General features: G+C 43.2%; 1 protein-coding gene across 5 annotated transcripts in view; it reads left to right on the top strand.

Moving 5' to 3' along the window:
• FRS3 (fibroblast growth factor receptor substrate 3) overlaps positions 1–27,141 on the top strand; it is a 199,696-nt gene that overhangs the window by 109,935 nt on the left and 62,620 nt on the right. For 3 of the 5 annotated variants that reach the window (XM_075853564.1, XM_075853565.1, XM_075853566.1), the window contains 2 exons: positions 11,505–11,587; positions 11,917–12,103. In XM_075853564.1, the coding sequence (XP_075709679.1) occupies positions 11,528–11,587; positions 11,917–12,103 (247 nt within the window). In that variant the 5' untranslated portion in view covers positions 11,505–11,527. Of the gene's footprint in view, positions 1–10,180; positions 10,322–11,504; positions 11,588–11,916; positions 12,104–27,141 lie in introns of those variants that run through there. The other 2 variants (XM_075853567.1, XM_075853568.1) reach the window with 2 other exon arrangements.

Here is a 27,141-nt window from a genome sequence, read left to right as displayed (position 1 = left end):
ATTTTGTTTTTTGTGTTTTGTTTTCTTTTCATTTACATGGTGCACTGAAGTGCACCATGGGATGGTAACTTTTTATTTTTAGAGTTTATTATTATTATTATTTATTATTATTATTTTGTTTGTTTTTATTGTGATTTATTATTTATTTTGTTTTATATATGTGGTGTTTTTTTTTTTAGGGGGCCATTGGTTGGCACATGGATTTTAAGAGTATGTTAGAATAAGTATGTTATAGTGTTATAGTTATGTTTTCGTGGGGTTGGGTGGTATAGGTGTGTGTATGAATGACTATGGGATTATAGTTATGTATGCATGGGGATTTATGTAAGAAGGGCCAGGCTGGGTATATTGTGATATACAGAAATATACATTTGTTTTGTTTGTTTTTTAAGTGCCGTTTATTTTGTCATGTTTTTATATTTTTCTATTAAAAGAGTACCAGAGAAACGCAAATTCAAGTTTATTGCCCAGGTCCTGCAGTATTTAGGAATATCCCACATGTAGCCCTAGTGCCCTAATGGACCGAAACACCGGCCTCAGAAGCAAAGGAGCACCTAGTGGATTTTGGGGCCTGCTTATTTTTAGATTATATTTTAGGCACCATGTAGAGTTTGAAGAGGTCTTGTGGTGCCAAAACAGTGGAAACTCCCCAAAAGGGACCCCATTTTGGAAACTAGACCCCTCAAGGAATTTATCTAGAGGTATAGTTAGCACTTTGACCCCACAGGTATTTTACTATATTTATTGGAGTTAGTCTGTGAAAATGAAAATCTACTTTTCTTCTGAAATAACAGACATTTTTAATATTTACAAGGAATAAAGAAAATGCTCCCCAACATATGTAAAGCATCTTCTCCCGATTACGGAATTACCCCATATGTGGTAATAAACTGCTGTTTGGACCCACGGCAGCCCTCAGAAGGGAGGGAGGGCCATTTGGATTTTGGAGCGCAGATTTTGCTGGATTAGTGCCATGTCACGACTGCAACGACCCGGGAGGGAACAAAATAGTGGAAACACCCCAAAAGTGACCCTATTTGGGAAACTACACCTCCTAAAGGAATTTTTCTAGGGGTATAGTTAGCATTTATACTACACAGGTCTTTTGCAGAATTTAGTAGAATTAGGCCGTGAAAATAAATATAAACCTTTTTGTTCACTAAAATGTTGAATTTTTTTTATTTTCACAAGGGATAAAGAAGAAAGTCGCCCTAAATTTGTAACGCAATCTCTACCGAGTGTGACAATACCCCACATGTGGTAATTTTTTTTATAGAAATTAATTAACCTTTGCAGGACTGATCCTTTTTTGTTTTTCCATATTAGCTTTTCACTCTGCCTTCCAAACGCCATTACTTTTTTATTTTTCCATGAATTGAGCGGTGTGAAGGCTTATTTTTGGCAGGACGAGCTGTGGTTTTTATTGGTACCATTTTTTGGTACATGCAACTTTTTGACCACTTTTTATTACATTTTATTTAGAGCTTTGGTGGCCAAAAACTGATATTTTGGCAGTTTAAATTCTTTCTTTCTTACGGCATTCATAATGCGCTATAAATGACAATTTTACTTTATGCGGGTCCATACGTTTACAGCGATACCATATGTGTGAAGTTTTTTTGTTTTGCAGCGCTTGCACAATAAAATCCCTACTTAGAAAATACAATTATTTTCTAGTGTCACCATATTCTGAGAGCCGTAACTTTTTTTAAATTTTTCAGTCAAAGCGGTGTAAGGGCTTGTTTTTTGCGGGACGGGTTGTAGTTTTTATTGCTACTATTTTCGCCTAGATGCGACTATTTGATCACTTTTTATTCTATATTTTGGGAGGGGTGGTGACCAAAAAATAGTGATACTGGCAGTGATACCAAATGTGTACTGTTTTTTAACGGTTTCATTTTTTCCCTATAATAAGAGACTTATTATAGGAAAAGTCTTATTTTGACACTTTTTTGTAAAACATTTTTATTAACTTTTTAAAAAAAAAATCCTTTACTTTTGACACTTTTTTTTCTTTACCTGCAGCTCTGATCGCTGCTAGAATACTTTACACTACCTAGGTAGTGTAATGTATTCCAACTGTCAGTGTGACATCAGTCACACTGACAGTCTACGAGGACCAGCCAGAGGCATTGGGGCTGCTGATGTGCTACAAACCCCCTACATGCGGAGTTCGCAATCGAGCCCCGCCTGTAACGGGTTAATTGACTAAATCAGCGGCAATGTGCCGCTGATCGGCAACAGTGGAGTGTAAGCTGTCAGGGACAGCTGTCCTCCCAGTTCCCGTTGCACACTGGCGCCGACAAGGTCACATCGACAGTGTGCATCGCAAACGGCAGTGACGTCCTGCCTCCTGTCTATCAGGAGGCTGATCCTGATGGGCTTCCGTACATGGCAGACACGGAGGCCATTACTTGGCCTCCGATAGCCATGCTAGCCATCTGCAAACCTCACGATTTCATAGTGAGGTCTGCCGATGAGCTAGAAACCCCTTAATGCGGTGATTGCAATCGATCACCGCAATCAAGGGGTTAATTGCCAGAATCGGCAGAAATAAGCCGCTGATCGGCATACAGTGGAGAGTCAGCTGTCAGGGACAGCTGACCTCCCGGTTCCCACAGTCTCCGACAGTGTGCATCGGGAACCACGCAGTAACTGTATGTCCCTGTGCCACATGGACGTACAGTTGCGTCCTGGTGCGTCTAGGGGTTAATATATTTTTCTCTGTTAGACCAAAGGTTTTACCAGAGAAACACGACTCCATATTTGTTGCCTGTAGTAGTGTTACTACTGAACTCAGACACAGGCCTCAGAAGTAATGGAGCACCTAGTGGATTTTTGGGCCTCCTTTTTATTTTAATATATTTCGGCACCATGAAAGGTTTAAAGAGTTCTTGTGCCAAAACATAGGGAATACCCCCAAAAAGAAACCATTTGGGAAACGATACCCCCAAAGAATCCGTTTAGGGGTATAGTGAGCATTTTGACCCCCACCGTTTTTTAGAGAAGTCATTGGAATTAGGCCTTGAATTTTTTTTTTTTTTAAATCGACATATTATTAAAGGTTTGTTTTTTTTTCTCAGATAAAATTACTGTTAATGCTTCTAATTTATTCATGTAAATTTGTAATTTACTTACAATTTCCAAATTGGCCCAGTTTCCAGATGCTGCTGTGGGGTACTTGACAGGTGACGTCACTCTCTGGCTCTGTGTTGCTCTTCAATTCTTTTCCGGGCATACGACATGTCACTAGTGCTGTGTATGGGCTGTTCTGTTGTAATGCGCATGCGAGTTCCCTGCTCTTAACTCTAACAGCAGGGACTGCAAGAACAGCAGTCACTGCGCATGCGTGTTACGGGCTGTACAGTAGAACAGCCCATACACGGCATGTCACAAGTGACGTGTCGTATACCCAGGAAATAATTTAAGATCAACACAGCGGGCATAGTGACGTCACCCCTCAAGTACCCTATGGCAGCATCTGGGAAAATGTAAGTATATTACAAATGTATTTACATTAATAAATTACAAGCATAAACAGTCATATTTTATCTCGGGGAAAACCCCTTTAAGATTTCCGAAACATAAAAATGAAACAATGGACTGCACTTTTTTACATTTCAAAAACCATATACCTCATATCTTGAATGTCATACATACTGTATACAATACATTGTGTGTTGCCCTCTACATAGTAACATAAGACATGCAAATATACCAATATAACAGTGTCATGTGAGAGATATATATATATATATATATATATTTTTTTTTCTACCGTTAATGCAGGATTCAATACCCTTCATACACGTTGAGTAATAGTCAACATTGATCTAGCTTTAAACACCTCCCACTAACAATCACAACCTGTCCCCACATCAGAAGTCTCCTCAGCTTAAGTTGAGAGGTCAAGCTTAAATTTCGTTTTTCGCGAAAAAAAATTATTTCATAAGGAATAAAGGAGAAAAAGCACCCAATGTTTGTATAGCCATTTTCTCCCAAGTATGGGAATACCCCATATGTGGTCATAAACTGCTGATAGCACACACGGAGGGGCTCCGAATGGAAGAACCGCCATTTGACTTTTGAACCACGGGTTTTGCTGGATATATATTCGGGCACCATGTCGCGTTTGCAAAGCATTTGTGGTACCAAAGTGCAATGAAAACCCCTGAGAAATTACCCCATTTTCGAAACGACACCCCTCAAAGCAATTATCATTTGCCTGGACATATGGCTTAGGAGTGAAGGCGCAGCGTGCGCATTTGAAGCCGATTTTGGTGGTTTTCGGGGATTGGCCCACAATTGCAGGACTCTGAAGTCAAATAGGAAAGCAAACCCACAAGAAGTGACCCCTGTTTTAGAAACTACACTTAAGGCATTTTTAGAGGGTATAGTGAGCATTTTGACCCCACAGGTGGTTTTTATTAGAAATTAATGTGCAGCATATGGTTAAAAGTGAAAATTACACTTTGCCATTTTAGTGCGCAACATGTTCTACCCAGTTGGTGCCACTGAAGACAAATACCTCAGTCAGTTCATACTGCGGATTTTGTGCCTGCCGTCGGAAGGAAGATTCCTCCTCCCATTGACTTCAATTCTTCTAGGTGCACTTGCACAAAGTCATGGATTTTGAAGGGTTATAGTCTGGTGTATAATTGGTTAATCATACCAAACGGGTGATAATGATCATCATTTTCCTATGTAGATTGAAAGTGCACAGCACTGAGCACCACAACAAGACAAGTACAGGGTGGGCCATTTATATGGATACACCTAAATAAAATGGGAATGGTTAGTGATATTAACTTCCTGTTTGTGGCACATTAGTATATGGCAGGGGGGAAACTTTTCAAGCTGGGTGTTGACCATGGCGGCCATTTTGAAGTGGGCCATTTTGTATCCAACTTTAGTTTTTTCAATGGGAAGAGGGTCATGTGACACATCAAACTTATCGAGAATTTCACAAGAAAAACAATGGTGTGCTTGGTTTTAACGTTACTTTATTCTTTCATGAGTTATTTACAAGCTTCTCTTTGTTTACAGCCATTGACATGTCGCAGAGGTTAACACGTGAGGAGTGGATTGAAATTGTGTTGATGTCTGGTGAACGCAGTACCCGGGTCATTGCAGCAGATTTCAATAAAAGACACCCCACGAGACCACCCATCTCCCATGCTACAGTTTGCAAACTGCTTGCCAAGTTTCGTGAAACTGGTTCAGTGTTGGATTTAACCAAATGTGGACGCATGAAAACTGTCACTAATGAAGAAACATCAGTGGCTGTCCTAGCTTCATTCAGCAAGAGCCCACAGCGTAGCACTTGCCGCATGTCACTGGAGAGTGGCATCAGTCAAACATCCCTTCGGCGGATATTAGCTACTCACAAATGGCACCCTTACAAACTCCAGCTGCTACAGCATCTCATCGAGGATGACCCAGATCGGCGCACTGAATTTGCAGAATGGGCAAAACAACAATTGGAACAGGACCCTCAGTTTACACAGAACATTTTGTTCAGTGATGAGGCAAACTTTTATGTGAATGGTGAAGTTAACAAACAAAACCACCGCTATTGGTCTGACACTAACCCACATTGGATAGATCCCTCCAAGACTATTGGAACACAAAAATTGATGGTATGGTGTGGTATATGGGGTACAAAGATAGTGGGGCCATTCTTCATCAATGGAAACCTCAAGGCCACGGGATATCTGAAATTGCTACATGATGATGTGTTTCCCTCTTTATGCACTGAAGCTGGCATGTTCCCTGAGTTTTTTTCCAGCAAGATGGTGCACCACCACATTATGGGTGTCAGCTCCGAGCATTCCTAGATGAACAGTTTCCTGGAAAGTGGATTGGTCGTCGTGGGCCAGTTGAATGGCCCCCTAGGTCTCCCGATCTGACCCCCTTAGACTTTTATCTTTGGGGTCATCTGAAGGCAATTGTCTATGCTTTGAAGATACGAGATGTGCAGTAACTGAAACTACAGATACTGGAAGCCTGTGCTAGCATATCTTCTGCGGTGTTGCTATCAGTGGGAGAAGAGGTTTGCATTGACAATCCAACACAATGGGCAGCACTTTGAACACATTTTATAAGTGGTCAGAAACTTGTAAATAACTCATGAAAGAATAAAGTAACGTTAAAACCAAGCACACCATTTTTTTTTTTCTTGTGAAATTCTCTAAGTTTGTGTCACATGACCCTCTTCCCATTGAAAAAACTAAAGTTGGATACAAAATGGCCCACTTCAAAATGGCCGCCATGGTCAACACCCAGCTTGAAAAGTTTGCCCCATCCCATATACTAATGTGCCACAAACAGGAAGTTAATATCACCAACTTTTCCCATTTTATTTAGGTGTATCCATATAAATGGCCCACCCTGTAGTTAGGGTATGTTCAACGCCCGAAAAAACTGAAGCAGAACGCCTCCATCTGCCCATTGATTTCAAAGGGAAAACGGCGTTCTGTTTCGACTGAGCGTTTTTCGAGTTTTTTTTTATTTATTTTTTTTACTAGTAAAAAACGCAGTGAAAAAGTGCAGGACGCTTCTTGGGACGTTTTTGGAGCAGTTTTCCTTACTCTAGTGAAAAAAGCTCCAAAAAACGGCCGTAAAAAAATGCAGCGAAAATTGCAAGTGGCACAAAAAAAGTCTGAAAATCAGGAGCGGTTTTCTCTTGAAAACATCTCTGTATTTTGAGACGTTTTTGACTCTGCGTGTGAATATATCCTAATACTGCATCCGCAAGGTCTCTCTCAGGCAAAGATTTCAAAGCAGACTAGGGTTTCAGGATGTTCTGTTTAAGATCTTTTGAAGAAGCACAAAGTAACGGGCAATGTCAAGAAAACTTAGTGCAGCAGATCAAAGACACATCATGCTTCCCTTTGCACGGCTGGACATCTTCAGATTTCAATCCGTTCAGAACAGGCAGAAACGAGTGGGACCTAGGTACACCCATCTACTATTTGGAGAAGTCTGGCCAGAAGTGGTCTTCATGGAAGAGTTGCTGCCAAAAAGCTATCCCTTCGATGTAGAAACAAGGCCAAGTCACACCACTATGCACGAAAACATAGGAACTGGGTGCAGAAAAATGGCAGCAGGTGCTCTGGACTGATTCAAAATTTTAAATATTTGGCTGTAACAGGAGGCCGTTTGTTCGCTGAAGGGCTCGAGTGGTACAGTAATGAGTGTCTGCAGGCAACAGCAGAGCTTGGTGGACGTTACCTTGCCACTTTGAGGCTACATTTCAGCAAATGGAGTTGGGCATTTGGCCATGATTAAGGCCGGATTCACATGAGTGTGTGCGTTTTGCGCGTGCAAAAAAAACACAGCGTTTTGTGCGCGCAAAAGGTCCGTGTGTCATGATGCGTGGATGTGTGATTGTCACGCAGCCGCCATCATGACACTTTTTATGTTTGTAAACCGAAAAGCACGTGGTGCTTTTCTGTATTCATTCATTTTACTACTGTTGTGCGAATCAAATTGACTTCAATGGGTGCGTGCTTCACGAAGCACAGCCAAATATAGGACATGTCGTGTGTTTCACGCAGCGTACATACGCTGCGTGAAATTCACAAAGTCTGAACGGCCCCATTCATTAACGTAGGTCCGTGCGACGCGTGAAAATCACGCACGTAGCACTGACGTATTATACGTTCGTCTGAATAAGCCCTTACTGTGTCTTCAATGCTGAGAAATACAGGCTGATATGTATCGATCATGCAAAACCAAAATCCTAAGTTTTTCCAGAAAAAAAGCAGATTTTCATTTTCACAGACTAATTCCAATAAATATAGCAAAATACCTGTGGGGTCAAAATGCAAACTATACCCCTAGATAAATTCCCTGAGTGGTGTAGTTTAAAAACTGGGGGTTTCCAATGTTTTGGCACCACAAGACCTCTTCAAACCTGACATGGTGCCTAAAAATCTATTCTAAAAAAAGGAGGCCCCAAAATCCTCTAGGTGCTCCTTTGCTTCGGAGGCCGGTGTTTCAGTCCATTAGCACACTAGGGCCACATACGGGATATTTCTAAAAACTGCTGACTCTGGGCAATAAATATTGAGATGCGTTTCTCAGGTAAAACCTTCTGTGGTATAGAAAAAAAATGTATTACAAATGAATTTTGTAAAACAAAAAACAAATTTGACCATTTCAGCTCTACATTCCTTCAATTCCTGTAAAACGCCTAAAGGGTTGAAACCCTTTCTGAATGCTGTTTTGAATAATTAGAGGGGTGCAGTTTTCAAAATGGGGTGTTTTATGGGGGTTTCTAATATATATATATATAGGGCCCTCAAAACCACTTCAGAACTGATCTCATCCCTGAAAAAAATAGCCTTTTGAAATTTTCTTAATGTGAGAAATTGCTGTTAAAGTTCTAAGCCGTGTAACGTCCTAGAAAAATAAAAGGATGTTCAAAAAAAACTATGCAAACATAGTAGACATATGGGCAATGTTAGTAATACCACACAAAGTAGTTACTAATTATCTGATTTACAAGCAGATACATTTCGGAAAAATCTAAATTTCTTCAAAATTTCTCTAAATTTTGGTGTTTTTCACAAATAAGCAATGAATTTATCGACCCAAATTTTTTCACTAACAAAGTACAATATGTCACGAGAAAACAATCTCAGAATCAATTGGATAGGTAAAAGTATTCCCAAGTTATTACCACATAAAGTGACACATGTCAGATTTGAAAAAATGGGTCTGGTCCTCAAGGTCAAAATGAGCTTGGGCCTCAAGGGGTTAAAACTTCTGAAAATCAGGAGCTGTTTTCCCTTGAAAACCGCTCTGTATTTCGAGAAGTTTTTTTGGGTTTGTGTGTGAAGAAATCCTGAGGGGGTTTTTTTTTTTTTTTTGCGGGACCATCTGTAGTGTTACATTGGTACCAATTCTAGCATTGTATTTTAGTCGTACAACTTTCTTACACATTTTTATTCGCCCTGTGTGTGTGTGTTGTCAAACGATCAAATAGGGTGCAAAAAGCCTCGATAGGACGTATGCGGCCTGTAGTTAACAATTTGGGGTACATGCAAGTTTCTGATCACTTTTTATCCCCTTAATTTCATTTACTGCTCATTCTGTTAATTGCCGACACACTTGTAGAGGCGGTTCACAGTATTAGGCCTCATGCACACTAACGTATTTTTTCCCTCCCGTAAATACGGGTCCTTGGTCACACGTATTCGACCCATATTGCACCAGTATTTACGGACCCGTGCCCATAAATACGGGTCCGGTGTCACCAGTATTCCACCTGTATTTAAGGGCACGTTTTCGCTGCAAAATTGCACTGCACTAATCGGCAGCCCCTTCTCTCTAACAGTGCAGGATGGAGAGAAGGGACAGCCCTTTCCGTAGTAAAAGTAAAAGAAATTCATAGTTACCCGGCCGTTGTCTTGGTGACGCGTCCCTCTTTCGACATCCAGCCCGACCTCCCTGGATGACGCGCCAGTCCATGTGACCGCTGCAGCCTGTGATTGGCTGCAGCGGTCACATGGGATGAAACGTCATCCCGGGAGGCCGGACTGGAGCAAGAAGCACTGTCCAGGGTGCTGAAACAGTTACTGCCGATCGCTTAACTCTTTCAGCACCCTGGACAGTGACTATCCCCTGACGTCGCCTAGCAACGCTCCCGTAATTACGGGTGCACACACGTCACCCGTAATTACGGGAGCCCCATAGACTTCTATGGGCCTACCCGTGCCGTTATTACGGCCTGAAATAGGACATGTTCTATATTTTTCAACGGCACGGACACCTTCCCGTAAGCATACGGGGAGGTACCCGTGGCCAATAATTGTCAAAGGGCCCGTAATTACGGCACGTGATTACGGGCGTTTTTACTTTCATGTGCATGGGGCCTTACAGCCTTCTCTCATTCACTTCAATTGGAGACGGCTGTAATACTATGAACTGCTGCTACAAGTGTGTCGGCGATTCAGTGTGAGCAGTAAATTGAATGAAGGGGAAGCAGCAGTCGTACGAGCACAGCGGTCCCTTAAAAACAGCTGATCGGCAGGGGTGCTGGGATTTGGACCCCGACCGATCAGATATTGATGGCCTATCCTGAGGATAGGCCATCAATTTTTTTGTGTGACTGGACAACCCCTTTTAAATTTGACCCATCTTTTATGCCTAAATTGGTTTCTGCGTTCCACAGATCTGAAGATATAACTCCATCTTTTTGCAATAACCTGCGGAATGACATGTATAGCGAATTCTATAACTTACAAAGAACAGTAACTCCAGTACATTCAAACTACAAGCTCTTGTAGTTTCTCCATCTTACGGGTCCTAACAGGTAAAAAAAACAATGAAGAGTTCAATCTCAAAATGTCTCAGATAATTGATTTGTGAAGTGTACAAAGTCCTAGGGAAATACCTTCCACAAGGTCTAAACACCTTTTTCTAGAGCCATGGGGGTCTCCTGGATGGTAAGGGCATCAGCTTTTATAGACCAGATATGCAAAGCGGCAACATGGAAGAAACTGTACACTTTTTTTTTTTTTTTTTTTTTTTTTTTTAAAGCAAGCATAACCGACTTTATATTACAGCTACCCAAAATATGGCATTCTGTAATTACACTTATCGGTGATTTGGGTTTGCTGGATGTCTACACAACTGCAGCCGAACCCCCCCTCCCCCCCACCACCACCACCATGTTATTCTTTGAAAGCTAAGTTTACGTTGCTGATCATCAGCTTCTTGGTTTCTCTGTAAATCACTTAAGGTGATGATGGAGAGGGGCTTTTGAACCTTTCTCTAAGTTTTTTTTTTTTTTGGTTTTTTTTTCTGTCCCTTTAGAGTCAGGGCAATCTCCGATATTCTGTTGTGGAGACTTCTGGGAAACCATCTATCATATGTACCTACGCTTTTTATCTTTAAAGTATAATCAGGCAGCACATACATAGTTAAATGTAAAGCTTTCTTCAGAATAAATATTTTTTCATCCTAATCTTAAAGGTGTTTTCCTATCTTGGACATTTATGGCATATCCCCAGGATATGCCATAAATGTCCGATAGATGCGTGTCCCACCTTTGGGACCTGCAACGATCGCTAGAACGGGGCCCCCAAAGCAAAGTTTTACATTTTCTCGGCTCCCGCTGCATCCCAGCCACTTCCTAATTTAGATGGTCGGTAGTTACGAAAACGGCATAGCACGCGGTTTCTGTAACTCCCTTAGAAGTGAATGGCAATTACGGAAACGGCGTAGCTCGTGTTACGCTGCTTCCATAAGTACCATTCACTTTTATCGGAGTTTACAGAAACAGCGCAACTCATCGTACTACGCTGTTTTCGTATCTCCCAACTATCTAATCAGGAAGTGGCCAGGAGGCAGTGAGAACAGAGAAGTAATGAACAGCGTTTAGGGGACCCCCGTTCTACATATCCTGTAGCTATGCCATAAATGTCGGGAAAACCCCTTTTAAGACTGTTTTAATTACTGTAAATATTAACCCATTTGTACTTCTCTAATTTCAGAGGAAAACTGATGTGCTGATATCATGGGAAGCTGCTGCAGCTGTCGAGACGGACTCCCAGACAATCATCCAACTAAGTTCAAAGTAAATAACTGTGTAACCCAATTAAGTTTATGCAATAGAGACTTGTGCTTCTGGGTAAAAATAAGAAATTGAGATGTGTAGCTAGATATTGAATCCTTTGAAGGGCAGAGGGTACTTCACCTCTAGCAAAACTCTCGTCATACTTGCAAGGAAAAAAAAATATTTTGTTAAAATATTGACTGTATACTTAGGCTGTGTCTTCATGGAAACCTTTTGTAGAGTGACTTTGTAAATTGTATGTGTATGTTGGCAAGAAGTAGGGGACCGTTAGTAAAAAAAAAAAAAAAAAGTATTGAAAACCTTAAAAAAAAATATATATTTTCTTGCAGGTCACCAATGTGGATGATGAGGGGACCGAGTTGGGCTCAGGAATTATGGAGCTAACACAGACTGAATTGGTTTTACACACTAGGAAACGGGATGCTGTAAGATGGCCATACCTTTGTCTTCGGCGCTATGGATATGACTCTAACCTCTTCTCCTTTGAAAGCGGGCGACGTTGTCAAACTGGGCAGGGTAGGTTTTCTATTTTCTCTATAGCACCTTAACTAAAGAAAATCAAAATACAGGATATTTTAGTACTGTTGTAGAATGCGTCAAGTTACAAGATGGCAAAAATAATAAGTTGCAAAAAATTTATTAAAGTATTAGACAGGAATAATACATTTTTCTCAACTAGCTGGGCATGTTAGATGGGCTACTTCAATTAAAAGGAATGTGTCGCTAGAAATTATATATATTTTTTTTAGTTAAACCATTATTATTTGAGTGACATTTGTTTTAATCTTTTCACAAGTCAATAAATGTTTGAAATTAGAATCTAATTTATAATATTTCCATGTGCTGTCCACTATAGGGAGTAGTACCCAAAACTGCAGCATGGTCAATGTGGTAAAGCAACCTCATTGCTTTATGCTGCAAATTTGGGGTAGACACACTCTAGTGTCCTCGCACAACCCCCCCCCCCCCACCCTTATTCTGGCTAGGGCCAGGAGAAGGAGGGGTTTGAATCATCAAACCTCCTACACTGTGTGCCGTCATTTTCTGAGCGACTGCACAGTGTAGGAGGATTAGATACAGTGATCAGTAGACAGGATAACATGAACATACACTAACATAATACACACATCACATACGCAAACATAAATTACCTGCTGCTGCCACCTCCGCTCCTATTCCGTGCTCCTTCGTTTCCTTGAACATATTGGCGGAAGCTGCGGCCGGAAGTCGTCGTCTTACTGTCCGGCAGCGGCTTCCGGTCCACAAGAAAATGGCGCCGGATTTCGCTCTGCGAACTAGCTTCGTTTTGGTCTGTATGGGAGAGGCGCATGCGCCGTTAACACACAGACGGCGTACGCTGCAGTGAATGGAACGGCTCCCGTTTGCATTCTCTATGGGGTTGTATGTGCCGTATTCCATCTCTGTATGTGTCGGTAATCGACACATACAGAGATGAAAAAAAATGGCAGCCCCCATAGTGAAGTAAAAAGTAGAACACAAGAATATAAAAACATTTCATTTATCATATTAAAACCAATATGATAAAAGGAAGGTGTCATGATTATTTTTTTTTTTAATACAATATCATGGCTGCCGCTCATGAGGCCCAGTAATTTGTGCTAAAAAATAGCGCACATATTTCTCGTTTGTTACAATGGGGGACATTTGCTGTTGCTACTTAGAGGCTTGACACTATAAAATAAAGTGACTCTTCCTACACAATATACCCTGCCCACAGCCACTGAACTTTTCAGTCTTCGCTTAGTGTCGTAGGAGACAGCCACTACTTCTGATAGCAGCAGAGTCTATACAAATAATTTTGTATTCTTTTGATCATGAAGAACCAGGGACACCGGGTCACCCAGTGTTCCCCTTTTGGCAGGCGCGCAGTGCAATATGCAAATGCACTGTTGATATCCAACTTGCATATAAAGACAAGCCGGACAAGAGTGTTAGTTCCTCGGTCACCCACCAGCCTAAGGAGCACCTCTGCCACCAGTGTCCCATTAGTAAAGGCAATAACACTGAGGGGGTGCGCCTACTGGTCAGTACATCTAGGAGATGGAGAGTAGGCTGAGGGGTACTTAACCCCCAAACCCAAAAAATCAGGCCACATCACACGTGCTGTAGCGGTCCGCTGGACCAGCCTATTGTCGGGCTTTCCCTTTGCCTATTCTGCACTCCCTGACACTTTTGGGCCGACCGCTCTATTTTTGCAGTATGGCTGGCGCCATTACTTGCTTCACTGCACAGGCGGTGGGGGGCGGGAACCTCCACTATAGTATGTACCCCGGCTGGCTTTTTTTTTTTTTTCCCCTATCACCACATGGGGAAACGAGTCTCCCTCCTGATTGGACGGACTCTTCACGTGACTACCAGCGGCCAATTGCCGCACTCTGTGGGCTTTGCTTCAGCTTTCTCCTCTGCTCTTCATTTAGTCGGGCTCTGCTGGGGAGACAGAACCTCCTGAACAGAGCTGCTGCTTCTTGCCTCAAGAAGGACTTCTGAAATCTTGGAAGCGGGTAGGATCAGTTCTTGCTTTTTCTACTCCCCTACAGGTTCTCTAGCATACAGGCACTGAGTAAGTTACCTAAGGGAACGTACTCTTTAACAGTGCCAATTTCAGATGGTACACTTCTCTAGCACTTCTAGGGGAAGCAGCCATTACGCTCTGAATAGGAGTACCTTGCTACGCAGTTTGAGTTTCATTTTTATTTTCACTGTTTCAGTGGGACGTAATACTTTATGCTTCCATGTCTGACCCTAAAGAGGAACCCTCACGACACACAAACGTTCCCATTTTATTATTCGTGCTCAAAGTGAAATACTAAATTTCCTTGTCAGGTCTACTTATGTGATTCATGCCGGTATCCTAGCCAAATGCCTGCAGCCTCTTCACCCCTGCTATCCTCTGTGTTGCTCACCCCTGGTATTATGGGTGTGGATCCGGAATGGGCTAATTCCCTTTTACGGACAATTGATAACCTGGCAAACGTTACTTAGTCTATTCTATGTGGGACATCTGCCTGCCCGCTGGACTCTTGTTCTGCCCGTCCTCTTATGGACTTTCTGTCCATGTTTTCCCCTATTGGCTGACCTTGCAAGCGAACCAGAACTTCTCACTTACTTTCATTTTCACCATCCTCTTCTGTTACACCTCCCCATGTGGGCATGGTCAAGTGCGGCGACTCTTCGCCTAGAGAGGTTTTGTCTGACTGTGAATTATCTGATGCGGATTCAGTTGGTATATGTTGTACACCTCTTGCGCCTTGGAGTTGCTAATTGAAGCTGTACGTGACACACTTCAGGTCGCTGATTCTTTACTTTCCCTTTCAACTGACTCAATTTTTCATTTAACCCCCCCCCCCAACATTTGCATGCTTTTTTTCCAGCCCACTCGGAACTAAACTGTATTGTCTTTAAAGAATGAAAGCACCTGGACAAGAAGTTTTCCCACTCTAGCAGTCTCGATGTTTTCTACCCCTTTCAAGAGGGCAAATTCTTCCGCATTGTTGTGGAATCCGGCGGTAGATCCTCCACCTTTTCGCTTATCCAAGGCCACTACTTTGAAGGAAGTGGAATCTGCTATTGGCAAAGATCCCCTGAATCACCACTTAGGCTTCTTTGCTAAAACTAACTTTGAGGCCTCGGGCTATGCCCTTCGCCCCTTTTTTTTTTTCATCGGTCTTGGTTAGCAGAGCTTTCTTACAGTCCCCCTCCAGGGTGGCACCCTTTTATCGGGCAATCAAATCTCTGCTTCAAGGGGCAATCATTCCGGTACTTTTGAACCAAAGGTTCCGGGGCATTTATTTCCACTTTTTTTTCATCCCCAAAAAGGACTGTTCGGCCCATCCTGGTTCTCAAGCACCTTTTTAACGCGCATTTTTGGATCTGACATTTTCGGATGTAATCTCTCTGATCTGACATCTCTTCCATGGAACTGGGGGAATTAATTTTTTCTGTGGACACACATTTACACATCCCTATCTGCACTACCTGCCAGCTCCTCCTGTTCTTTGCGGTACTGTCCAGTCAGTACCAATTCGTGGTCCTTTCTTTGGGGCCTGGCCACAGCCCTGAGCGTGTTTACAAAGGTTATCTCTGTTGTGATGGCACACCTTTCCACCAGTGACAACATCCTAATCTAGCCTTCAGAGCAGATCCTCCTTTTTTTTTTTTCTTTTTTTTTCGGAGGTCTCCTCCGGAAAGTCTTATTCGTCGGGAAAGGATTCCTTCCCTACAGATGCCTGTGCTGACCTCACTCCGCCTCTGCATGCAGTTGATTGGGTTCTACACGCGCCCTCTACAGCTGGTGATCCTCTCCCGATGGGAAGGTCCTTGCAACCGCTGGATCTGAAGCTCATCCTACCCCTCTAAGTCGCTCGTATCAGTCATGGATCAATACTCTGGCTGTTTCCCGGAGTCGCTCCTTTCTCCCACTGAACTAGCTGTTCCTCTTCATGGCATGGGGGGGCACCTCCTTCCACAGAAGTCTTCCCTTCCCATCAATCTTTTGGAATTGAGAGCCATTTAACTGTGCATCTGTGGTACCGGGCTCAGTCTTTGTCCGTACACCCGGTGAGGGTTCAAATGGACAATACCACGGCCGTGCCTTATCTAGATCACCAGGGCTGCACTGATGGCTGAGGCTTCCAGGATACTGTGCTGTGCAGGTAAGCAAGTTCCGGCTCGCACAGCGACTCACGCTGTTCTCTTCCCGTTATAACTCACAAAGATTTATTTTTTATTTTTTTTCAGATTCCCAGTACATCGTATGGTAGAATAAATGATAAGATTAAAAAACGTTCTCATACAGCTATGTTGACGGAAAAGTTAAAAAGATTAATGCCTTTTGGAATGCAACAATATGAAAAGAAAAAAACTAAAATTGCCTATCCTTTTTTTTTTTTTCGTTAAAAATTCCATGTAGTACTTTTTTTTTTTTTTTTGTTTTTTTTTTTAACAAACAAAAAAAAAACACTTTGGGCAAAACCTTTTGTTTTATGCCTAGTTTAAAGCTTAACCCCTTCCCGCTCCAGGACGTACTATTAGGTCATGGCAGCTGTATCGTTCGCCCTCCATGACCTAATAGTACGTCTCGGGAGTAACGGCCGTTTCGGCCGTCCTCCCGACACATACAGGAGCTGTGACAGCTGCTGTCTTGTTCAGCAGCTGTCACAGCTCCTACAGCGGGGACCGATCGCTGTGTCCCCGCTGATTAACCCCTTAAAAGCCGCGTTCTATAGAGATCGCGGCTTTTTAGGGGTTAAGCTGCCATTGCCGGCCTGCTATACGATAGCGGCCGGCGATGGTGACTGGCGTCCGGCTATGCCATAGACGGAAGCCTAGTGGGTCCTGACAACGTCAGGACCCACTATGCTTGCTGTCGGTGAGTAGCTGACCGTTCTAATACTGCACTACGCATGTAGTGCAGTGTATTAGAATAGCGATCAGGGCCTCCTGCCCTCATGTCCCCTAGTGGGACAAAGTAATAAAGTAAAAAAAAAAGTAAAAAAAGATGTGTGAAAATAAAAGTAAAAATCCCCCCTTTTCCCTTTATCAGTCCTTTATTATTAATAAAAATATATAAACAAACAAATAAACTAGAAGGTTCACTGAAGTGACAACTGAGTAAAATATACCTTTTAATAGTAACTCGTTTTAAAAACAGGGGTAACACACCACTGTGAAGTAAGCCCCACCGTGAAAATTAAAAAATGTATTAAACAAAAAACACTGAGTCATTATGATAAATATATCTCAGTGTTTGTAACAATGTTTTACTGGAACCAGCATTTATCCTGGGCACAACAATAGTACAAACCCCAAAGTGCACCAGTGTCCGTAAACAATCACCGGATCTCCTAGCGCTGGGTGTAACACAATGCTACTGTCCCCTATGCAGACATTCCATATACAATGAACGACCCTACGCGTTTCAGATACTCATCCTCAGGGGTCCGTATCTTGGTCACTCTGGCCTCATCACCAGCGATAATAATATTCAACAGCAGATATTCTGCTGTGCGTCACGGGAAGATGCTCGTATCGATGTCAACGGCATACTTCATTGCATCACGAATCGAGAGGGTGCTGTGATTGGTCAGTTCATGTAGCGCCGCCAAATACGAGGGGTGGAGTTTTGGTGCTTATAGTAACCCAGCGCCTGCAATGAAGTATGCCGTTGACATCGATACGAGCATCTTCCCGTGACGCACAGCAGAATATCTGCTGTTGAATATTATTATCGCCGGTGATGAGGCCAGAGTGACCAAGATACGGACCCCTGAGGATGAGTATCTGAAACGCGTAGGGTCGTTCATTGTATATGGAATGTCTGCATAGGGGACAGTAGCATTGTGTTACACCCAGCGCTAGGAGATCCGGTGATTGTTTACGGACACTGGTGCACTTTGGGGTTTGTACTATTGTTGTGCCCAGGATAAATGCTGGTTCCAGTAAAACATTGTTACAAACACTGAGATATATTTATCATAATGACTCAGTGTTTTTTGTTTAATACATTTTTTAATTTTCACGGTGGGGCTTACTTCACAGTGGTGTTACCCCTGTTTTTAAAACGAGTTACTATTAAAAGGTATATTTTACTCAGTTGTCACTTCAGTGAACCTTCTAATTTTTTCATATTGTGGGAGCACAATTATATTTATATCAATTTATACAGTGAATTTAAACAAATAAACTATACATAATTGGTATCGCCGCGTCCGTAACGGCCTGAACTACAAAATTATTTTGTTATTTATCCCGCACGGTGAACGCCGTAAAAGAAAATAATAAACCGTACCACAATCACAATTGTTTGGTCACTTCACCTCCCAAAAAATGGATTAAAAAGAGATCAAAAAGTCGCATGTACCTAAAAATGGTACTGATCGAAACTACAGTTCGTTACGCAAAAAAAGTCCTCGCACGGCTTTATTGATTGAAAAATAAAAAAGTTATGGCTCTTAGAATAAGGTAACACAAAAAGTGAATGATCTTTTACAAAACGTATTTTATTGTGCAAACGCCATAAGACATAAAAAAACTATAAGCATATGGTATCGCCATAATCGTATCGCCCCGCAGAATAAAGTGAATGTCATTTATAGTGAACGCTGTAAAAAAACAATAGTAGAATTGCTGTTTAGTCACCACACCACCTAAAAATAGAATAAAAACTGATCAAAAAGCCACATGCACCCCAAGAAAACTACAATGGATTCCTCAAGGGTTCTAGTTTCCAAATTGGGGTCACTTTTGGGGGTTTTCCAATGTTTTGGCACCACAAGACCTCTTCAAACCGGACATGGTGCCTAATAAAAAGGAGGCCTCAATCCACTAGGTCCTCCTTTGCTTCGGAGGCCGATGCTTCAGTCCATTACCGCACTAGGGCCACATGTGGGATATTTCTCAAAATTGCAGAATCTGGGCAATACGTATTGAGTTGCGTTTCTCTGGTAAAACCTTTTGTGTTATAAAAAAATGGTATAAAAGATTTTCTGACAACAAAAATATGTAAATTTCACCTCTACTTTGCTCTAAATTTCTGTGAAACACCTAAAGGATTCATAAACTTTCTAAATGCTGTTGTGAATACTTTGAGGGGTCTAGTTTCTAAAATGGAGTGTTTGATAGGGGTTTCTAATATATGGGCCCCTCAAAGCAACTTCAGAACTGAACTGTAACCTAAAAAAATAAATAAATTGGGCAATACTTGGCTTCTTACGTTATACTGATAATGAGCCGTGCCCACCCCGAGATGACCCCAGTTTTGACCGTTTGTATAAACGGAGACCCCAAGCATACACCCCCGAGAAGTGTATTTCTATTGAGGAGTCCCTGGTACATTTTAAAGGGAGGGTTCAATTCCGCGAGTACCTGCCGGGTAAGAGGGCAAGATATAGCGTGAAGATGTATAAGCTGTGAGAGTGCATCAGGGTATACCTACAGGTTTAGGATATATGAAGGAAAGGCCACCCCCAAACCAGACTGCATCCTGGACTACAATAGGTACATGGGAGGGATGGACTTGTCAGATCAAATCCTGAAGCCCTACAGCGCCATGCTGTGTGGTATAAGAAGCTGGCCGGGCACATCATATAGATGGCATTGTACAATGCGTACGTGCTACATCGATGTGCAGGCCAGAGGGGAACTTTCCTGGCATTTCAAGAGGTGATTATCAAGAACCTAATCTTTAGGGACCAAGAAGGGGGGGGGGGCACTCAGTACTTCTGGAAGCGGGGCCACACGCATCGTACCAGGGCGGCAACACTTTCCAGGAGAAGTTCCCCAAACTGGCAAGAAGGGAAAAAGTCAAGAGGTGCAAAGTCTGCTATAAGAGGGCGATAAGGGATGACACAATATATCAATGTGACACGTGTCCCGAAAAAACCTAAGCTCTGTATGAAAGTGTTTTAAAATTTATCATAAATCCCTTGGTTTAGAATTTACCCCAATTTTACTTACCCTGATGCACTCCGCACAGCTTTTCCCCCCTAGTCTTTCCCCTCTGGGCCCTGCTGAGTGCACAGGCAGCTGATAACAGCCACATTGAGGGTATTGCCATACCCGGGAGAACCCACATTACAGTTTATGGGGTGTAGGTCTCCGGTCAAAATGCTCACTACACCTCTAGATGAATGCCTTAATGGTGTAGTTTTGAAAACGGGGTCACTTCTTGCGGGTTGCAACTGTACTGGTACCTCAGGGGCTTCTGCATACATGACTTCGCACTAGAAAATCCCCAGTAGGCCAAATGGTGGTCCTTTCCTTCTGAGCCCTCCCATGGGCCCAAACAGCAGTTTATCACCACAAATGGGGTATTGCCGCACTCAGGACAAATTGGGCAACAAAATGGAGTATTTTATATCTTGTGAAAATAAGAATTTTTGAGCTAAAATTACATATTATTGGAAAAAATTGCATTTTTTTAATGTCACAGCCCAATTGATATAGGTGCTGTGAAAAAACTGTGTGGTCAAAATGCTAACAACCATAAATGAATTCCTTGAGGGGTGTAGTTTCCAAAATGGGGTCACTATTGGGGGATTCATACTGTTTTGGCACCTCAACACCTCTTCAAACCTGGCATGCTGCCTAAAATATATTCTAATAAAAAAGAGGACTCAAAATGCACTAGGTGCTTCTTTGCTTCTAGGGCTTGTTTTATTCCACGAGCGCACTAGAGACACATGTGGGACATTTGTAAAAACTGCAGAATCTGGACAATACATATTTAGTAGTGTTTCTCTGGTAAAATCTTCTGTGTTACAGAAAAAAAATTAATAAAATTGAAATTCAGCAAGAAAAATGAAATTTGCAAATTTCACCTCCACTTTGCTTTAATTCCTGTGAAATGCCTGAAGGGTTAAAAAACTTTCTAAATGCTGTTTTGAATACTTTGAGGGGTCTAGTTTTTAAAATGGTGTGTTTTATCAGGGTTTCTAATACATAGGCCCCTCAGACACTTCAGAACTGAAGAGGTACCTTAAAAAAAAGGCTTTTGAAATTTTCTTAAAAATATGAGAAATTGCTGTTTGTTCTAAGCCTTGTAACGTCCAAGAAAAATAAAATGTTCAAAAAACGATGCCAATCTAAAGTAGACATATGGGAAATGTGAACTAGTGACTATTTTGGGTGGTATAACCGTCTGTTTTAGAAGCAGATGCATTTCAATTCTGAAAAATACTATTTCCAGTACATCCCTCATGACAGCACTACAGGAGGTTGCCCTCTTGACCTCTGTAGGGACAGGAAGACAGAGGTTAAAAGGCCCCTCCCACCACCCACTTGCCAGTGTTCTTCCTGTCCCCACAAGGGTCAGGAGCAGAGAGCGTCGCTCCTGTATTGGTGCAGGAAAGAAACTCGGGCAGGGGGCAAGATCGGGGGGTCCGTGCACTCCCCCTAAAGCCCAGGCTAACACCCCTCAAACGACGGGTCCCTTAGCTCCCTCCCTGAGACACCTACCGGAGGAAACCTAGGCAGGGTTCTGGTAGTGTGTGGGGGCTGGGGTTTCCCAAGCAGGCTTCGGCCGGGCCGCGGACCAGGCGGGGACCGGCAGCTCCATAGGCATGGACGCACCGGCAGGGATCCTCGCTGCACCGCATAGCAAGCCTCAGTTGCCGGCTATGGCGGCTGCACTCCAGGTACACGCTGGACGAATAGCCGACCGGAAATGACGTCGCACTACTTCCGGTCCGCGGCCATCTTGGAAGGCGGGAAATTCAAAACGCCACCATTTTAAGTGACACGCACAGGTATGTAGTTAGAGCTGATAACTCTAACTTGGATTAATTTTTTGTGGATTGCATATTGCATTGCCTGTTACCTGTTGCGGTATGGAACTTCCTTGTCCTGATGGAACTCCAGATATGTCCCAGGGTCACGTGAGTCTCACCCTTGGGGAAGGGTATGACCCTTTATGTATGTACACCATACTTTACCTACCTTCTGTTTTTCTCTAGGAAAAAGATTCCTCTCAGAGACAAACTGATAAAAAGGTTAAAAAATTGGCAATTTTTTTGCACAAGTCGCACGAGTCCCATAGAAAACAATTGTCAGGATTGTATTGCAAAAATACTAAGGCCTCATTCACACGGCAGGGTTTCCCGGCCGGGTGCCGGCCGTTCATAAATCGGCCGGCACCCGGCTGCATTAGGAATGATAGACCCCTAATGGGGCTATTCACACGACCGATTTTTTGACGGCCGGAAAATCCGGCCGTCAAAAAATAGGACATGCTCTATCTTTGCCCGGACACCCGGCCGCCCGGCTCCCATAGAAGTCTATGGGGCCGGGTATTACACGGCCATCACCGGAATGTGTTCCGAGTGATGGCTGGGTTTCCCGGCGCTTGCGCTCTATCTCCTCCTCCTCATAGCGCAGAGTGCATGTGAGGAGGAGGAGTTGATGCCATTCTGACGAATGGCATCGCTGTACACTGTGTTGCAGGGCCGGGGTGTACAGCAGGTGGAGGGAGCGCTGCGCTGGCTCCCTTCCCCTGCTTGTTAAAAGCACCCTGGCTCGGCGACACCTTCGATGGCGCCGCTAGTAGTAGTAGCAGCAGCTGCTGCTGCTGCTGCTACTACTGTAGCGACGCCACTATAGCAGAGCAGGGAGGTATCTCCCCGCTCTGCTATGTGCTAGCCGCACTTTAGCTCCTTGAAGGAGCGGAATCCCCGTGTTTTCGGGGATTCCGCTCCTGGACAGAGCGCTTGATGTCTCTGTCCATATCTGGGCAGTGACATCAGGGGAAACTCCTGAAGCGGAATCCCCGAACACATGGGGATTCCCCTTCAGGAGCTGCCGCTGATGTCACTGTCCGGATCGGCCCGGCCCGGCACGGATGCATAACTTTACGCAAACCGGCCGGGCAAAATGGCCGATTTTACCGGCCGACACTCGGGCTCGGGAACGACCCGGTCGTGTGAATCCCGCCTAAAGGAAGAACAACCAACGTTCATGTCCGAACTTAGGACTATGATTCGTGAAGAAGTGGGTCAGTCAGTAGCCTCCCTCGCCCCTCCGCAAGAAACTCCCTCACACTCCCGGGCAAAAAGACCGCGGATTGAAGTGGATCAAAAATATTGGCCTCCTTCTCAGGGGTCGGACTCTAAGAAGGAGTGCTATTACCTATCGGAGGATGAGTTAGAAGAAAGAGAGGAACTCTTGCCTTAAACTTCTTCCACTCGAGAGAAAAATTTTTTTTTTCTCTTCCGAGATGTCGGATACCTTAATTCAAGCAATACGGGAAACTATGGATATTCCCGAAGAAGACCAACCACATACCATCCAGGATGAGATGTTTGGAGGTCTAACGGAATAGAAAACAAGGGTTTTTCCGGTAAACGAAAATCTTAAAAGAATGGTGACAACTGAGTGGGAAGATTCAGAAAAAAGGCTCTTCAGTTCAAGAGATTTTAAAAACAGACTTCTCTTTGATCCAGAGGACACTAAGCCTTGGGATGAGATCCCAAAAGTAGATGTCCCAGTCGCCAGGGTTGCTAAAAAAACGGCAATCCCATTTGAAGATTCCTCTCAGTTGAGGGACGCCATGGACCGAAAGGCAGACGGACTACTGAGAAGAGCGTGGGAATCTTCCTCTGCCTTGATCTCAACTAATATCGCGGCCACATCAGTAGCAAGAGCAATGTTTATATGGCTAAACCAGCTAGAGACCCATTTGATGATGAAGACATCACGACAAGATCTATTAGAATCTCTACCCTTACTAAAGATGGCAACCGGATTCTTGGTAGACTCTTCAGCGGAATCTTAGATTTGCTGACAGGAATGGGGCTCTCAAATGCTGCTAGAAGAGCATTATGGCTCAAAATGTGGTCAGGAGATACGAAGTCCAAAAACAAGTTGTGTTCTATTCCATTTACAGGGTCTCTGATGTTCGGTCCTCTCCTTGATAACATGCTGGAGAGTGCAACAGATAGAAAAAAGGGGTTTCCTGAAGAGAAACCAAAAAAAACCCCTCGGTTTGGAAGATTTCGCCAACAGAGGGATCCTACCTCACAGAACTACAGCGGGAAAGGGAAGTCCGGTCGCTGGAGTTACCCCAAAGGGTAAAGGGGTCGAGGATATCTCCTTAACCCAAATAATTCATTCCAGCCCTCAAAGCAATGACGCCAAGAGCGTGGGGGGGAAGACTGCTACATTTTTATCCCAGATGGTCGAGAATAACCCAGAACCCCTGGGTTCTAAAGATAATAGGATACAAAATAGAATTTTCCTCCATTCCTCCAGAGAAATTCCTAGTAACCCTGTACCAAGCAAAAGATCTTCATCAGATCCTTATCCAGGACGTCCAGAAACTACTCAGATTGAGAGCCGTTTCTCCAGTTCCCCACAACGAAATATGCGAAGGCCACTATTCAAAAATCTTCTTGGTCAAAAAACCAAATGGTTCCTACAGGACAATAATCAACCTGAAGGTCCTAAACAAATGGGTGATTTATCGGAAATTCAAGATGGAGTCTATCAGATCGACTATTCCTCTAATAAGGGAAGAGGCATCAATGTGTACGATCGATTTAAAGGATGCGTATTATCACGTTCCTATCCACCCCGCGTACCAGAGATTCCTCAGATTCGCAATTCAGGACAGTCCTTGAATTCTCCACTTCCAGTTTGTCTGCCTCCCCTTCGGCCTTTACTCCGCCCCCAGAATTTTTACAAAAATTATGGCAGAGATCATGGCATTCATAAGAAATCAAGGTATAGGAATTATCCCATATCTAGACGACTTCTTGTTGACAGCAGATACTCCGGCTATCTTAGTCAGTCATCGGTCACAGGTTCTTTCCCTCCTACAAGAATTGGGATGGATAATCAACTTTCAGAAGTCGAGTCTTCCTCCCCAGAAACAGAAGGTCTTCTTAGGAGTGCTGCTGGACTCCTCCCTTCAGCATTCCTTCCTCCCAAGAGAAACAAATACTCCTACTGGCAGAAGTAAGAGAATTTTGGGGGAAAGACGCCTGTTCCATAAGGGAATGTATGCGGATGTTGGGAATGATGACGTCTTGCATCCAATCTATTCCATGGAGCCAATTTCACTCCAGACCTTTACAGAATCTGATCTTGTCCCGGTGGGATCGAAAACAAAACTCCCTGAATTTAAAAATTCTAATTTCCAAGACTGTGAAATCATCCCTCCTGTGGTGGCTCTGCACAAACAACATAGACCAGGGAGTCCCTGGAGAATGGTCCCTAAACAGGGAAGTCTTTCTGTCCCTAACCCGAAATTGGGGTTATCCACAAATAGACCTGTTTGCCACGAGGAAGAACACCCAAGTAGAGACATTCTTCTCCCTAAATCTCAGAGACAACCCATTGGGAGTAGATGCATTGTCCCAACCCTGGGACATGGATCTGGCCTATGCCTTTCCTCCGTTTCCTCTAATACCAATGGTATTAAGAAAAATCCAGGAAGATTTGACAAAGCTCATCATTATTCTTCCCTATTGGCCAAAAAGAAGTTGGTTTCCAATCGTACAATACCTAGCGTTGGAAGACCCTATCATGCTCCCAGCCAGGGAGAATTTTCTCTCCCAGGGTCCCTTATTCTTCCAGGGAATAGAAACTCTGAAATTGTCAGCCTGGATCCTGAAAGGCAGATCTTGAGGAACCACGGTCTGTCAGACGAGGTAATTTCAACTATCTTATCAAGTCATAAAGAAGTTACCTCTAAAATCTATCAAAAGATTTGGAAGAAATTCTGTTCCTGGCATGGAAACCCAGGACCAGACCCCTTTTCTCCCAACATTGCGAAAATCCTAGATTTCTTGCAATCGGTATTCAAAAAAGGACTTCGCCCTAGTACCATAAAAGTACAGATTTCAGCCTTAGGTAATTTTTTTAACACTCCTCTGGCTGAACATCGGTGGATCAGAAGATTCACCCAAGCGGTCTCTAAACTGAAACCTTCCCTAAAGAAATCCGTTCCTACCTGGGATTTGAATGTGGTGTTAACGACTCTTTGTGAGCCCCCCTTTGAGCCGCTCGACGAAATTAGTATGCACTTTTTAACTCTAAAAGCTGCATTCTTAGTCGCTATTACTTCAGCAAGAAGGATTGGAGAAATCCAATCTCTGTCAATCATAGAACCGTACCTAAAAGTACAAGAGGATAAGATCATCCTAAAGCTGGACCCTTTATTCCAAAGGTATCTACTGCTTTCCATAGAGAACAAGAAATAATTCTACCTTCCTTTTATCCAGATCCAAAAAACCAACAAGAAGAAAAATTCCATTGCCTGGATGTCAGGCGAGCAATTCTTCAGTATCTGGATAGAACCTCCTCCTGGAGACGATAAAAATCTATTTGTCTTATTTGGGGGAAAGAATAGAGGAAAGAGCCTCAAAAGGCTCTCTAGCGAGATGTGTAAAAACCACCATGCAAAAAGCCTACAAGTCCCAAGGACTATGTACCCCACAAGGCATCAGAGCCCATTCAACGAGGGCAGTTTCGGCATCCTGGGCAGAAAGAAGAGAAGCCTCTATGGACCAAATCTGCAGAGCTGCCACTTGGTCAAGCCATCATACGTTTTACAAACATTATAGGCTCGATGTTCTGTCCGAGACGGATTTAAGTTTTGGACGGAAAGTCCTTCAATCCATAGTCCCGCCCTGAGCATTATAATCTGGTATTGGTCCTGTAGTGCTGTCATGAGGGATGTACTGGAATATAGCAATTAGACCTACCGGTAATTGTATTTCCAGGAATCCATCATGACAGTACCATTACATCCCTCCCTGATTGAATTCTGATTTGTGCATTTAACATGTACGTTATTATCCCTAGAAATAAAATAGGGTTGCATCCATCCTGGTGTAGTAATTGAAAAACACTGGCAAGTGGGTGGTGGGAGGGGCCTTTTAACCTCTTCCTGTCCCTACAGAGGTCAAGAGGGCAACCTCCTGTAGTGCTGTCATGATGGATTCCTGGAAATACAATTACCGGTAGGTCTAATTGCTATTTTTTTCTAAATTTTCTATATTTTGCAATTTTTCACAAATAAACACTGAATACATCGACCA

This window comes from Rhinoderma darwinii, chromosome 2 (assembly GCF_050947455.1).
Source record: "Rhinoderma darwinii isolate aRhiDar2 chromosome 2, aRhiDar2.hap1, whole genome shotgun sequence".
In the NCBI taxonomy this organism is placed as follows: domain Eukaryota; kingdom Metazoa; phylum Chordata; class Amphibia; order Anura; family Rhinodermatidae; genus Rhinoderma; species Rhinoderma darwinii.
The sequence above is the reverse complement of the archived record's forward strand: the minus strand, read 5'-3'. Positions and strand labels throughout refer to the sequence as shown.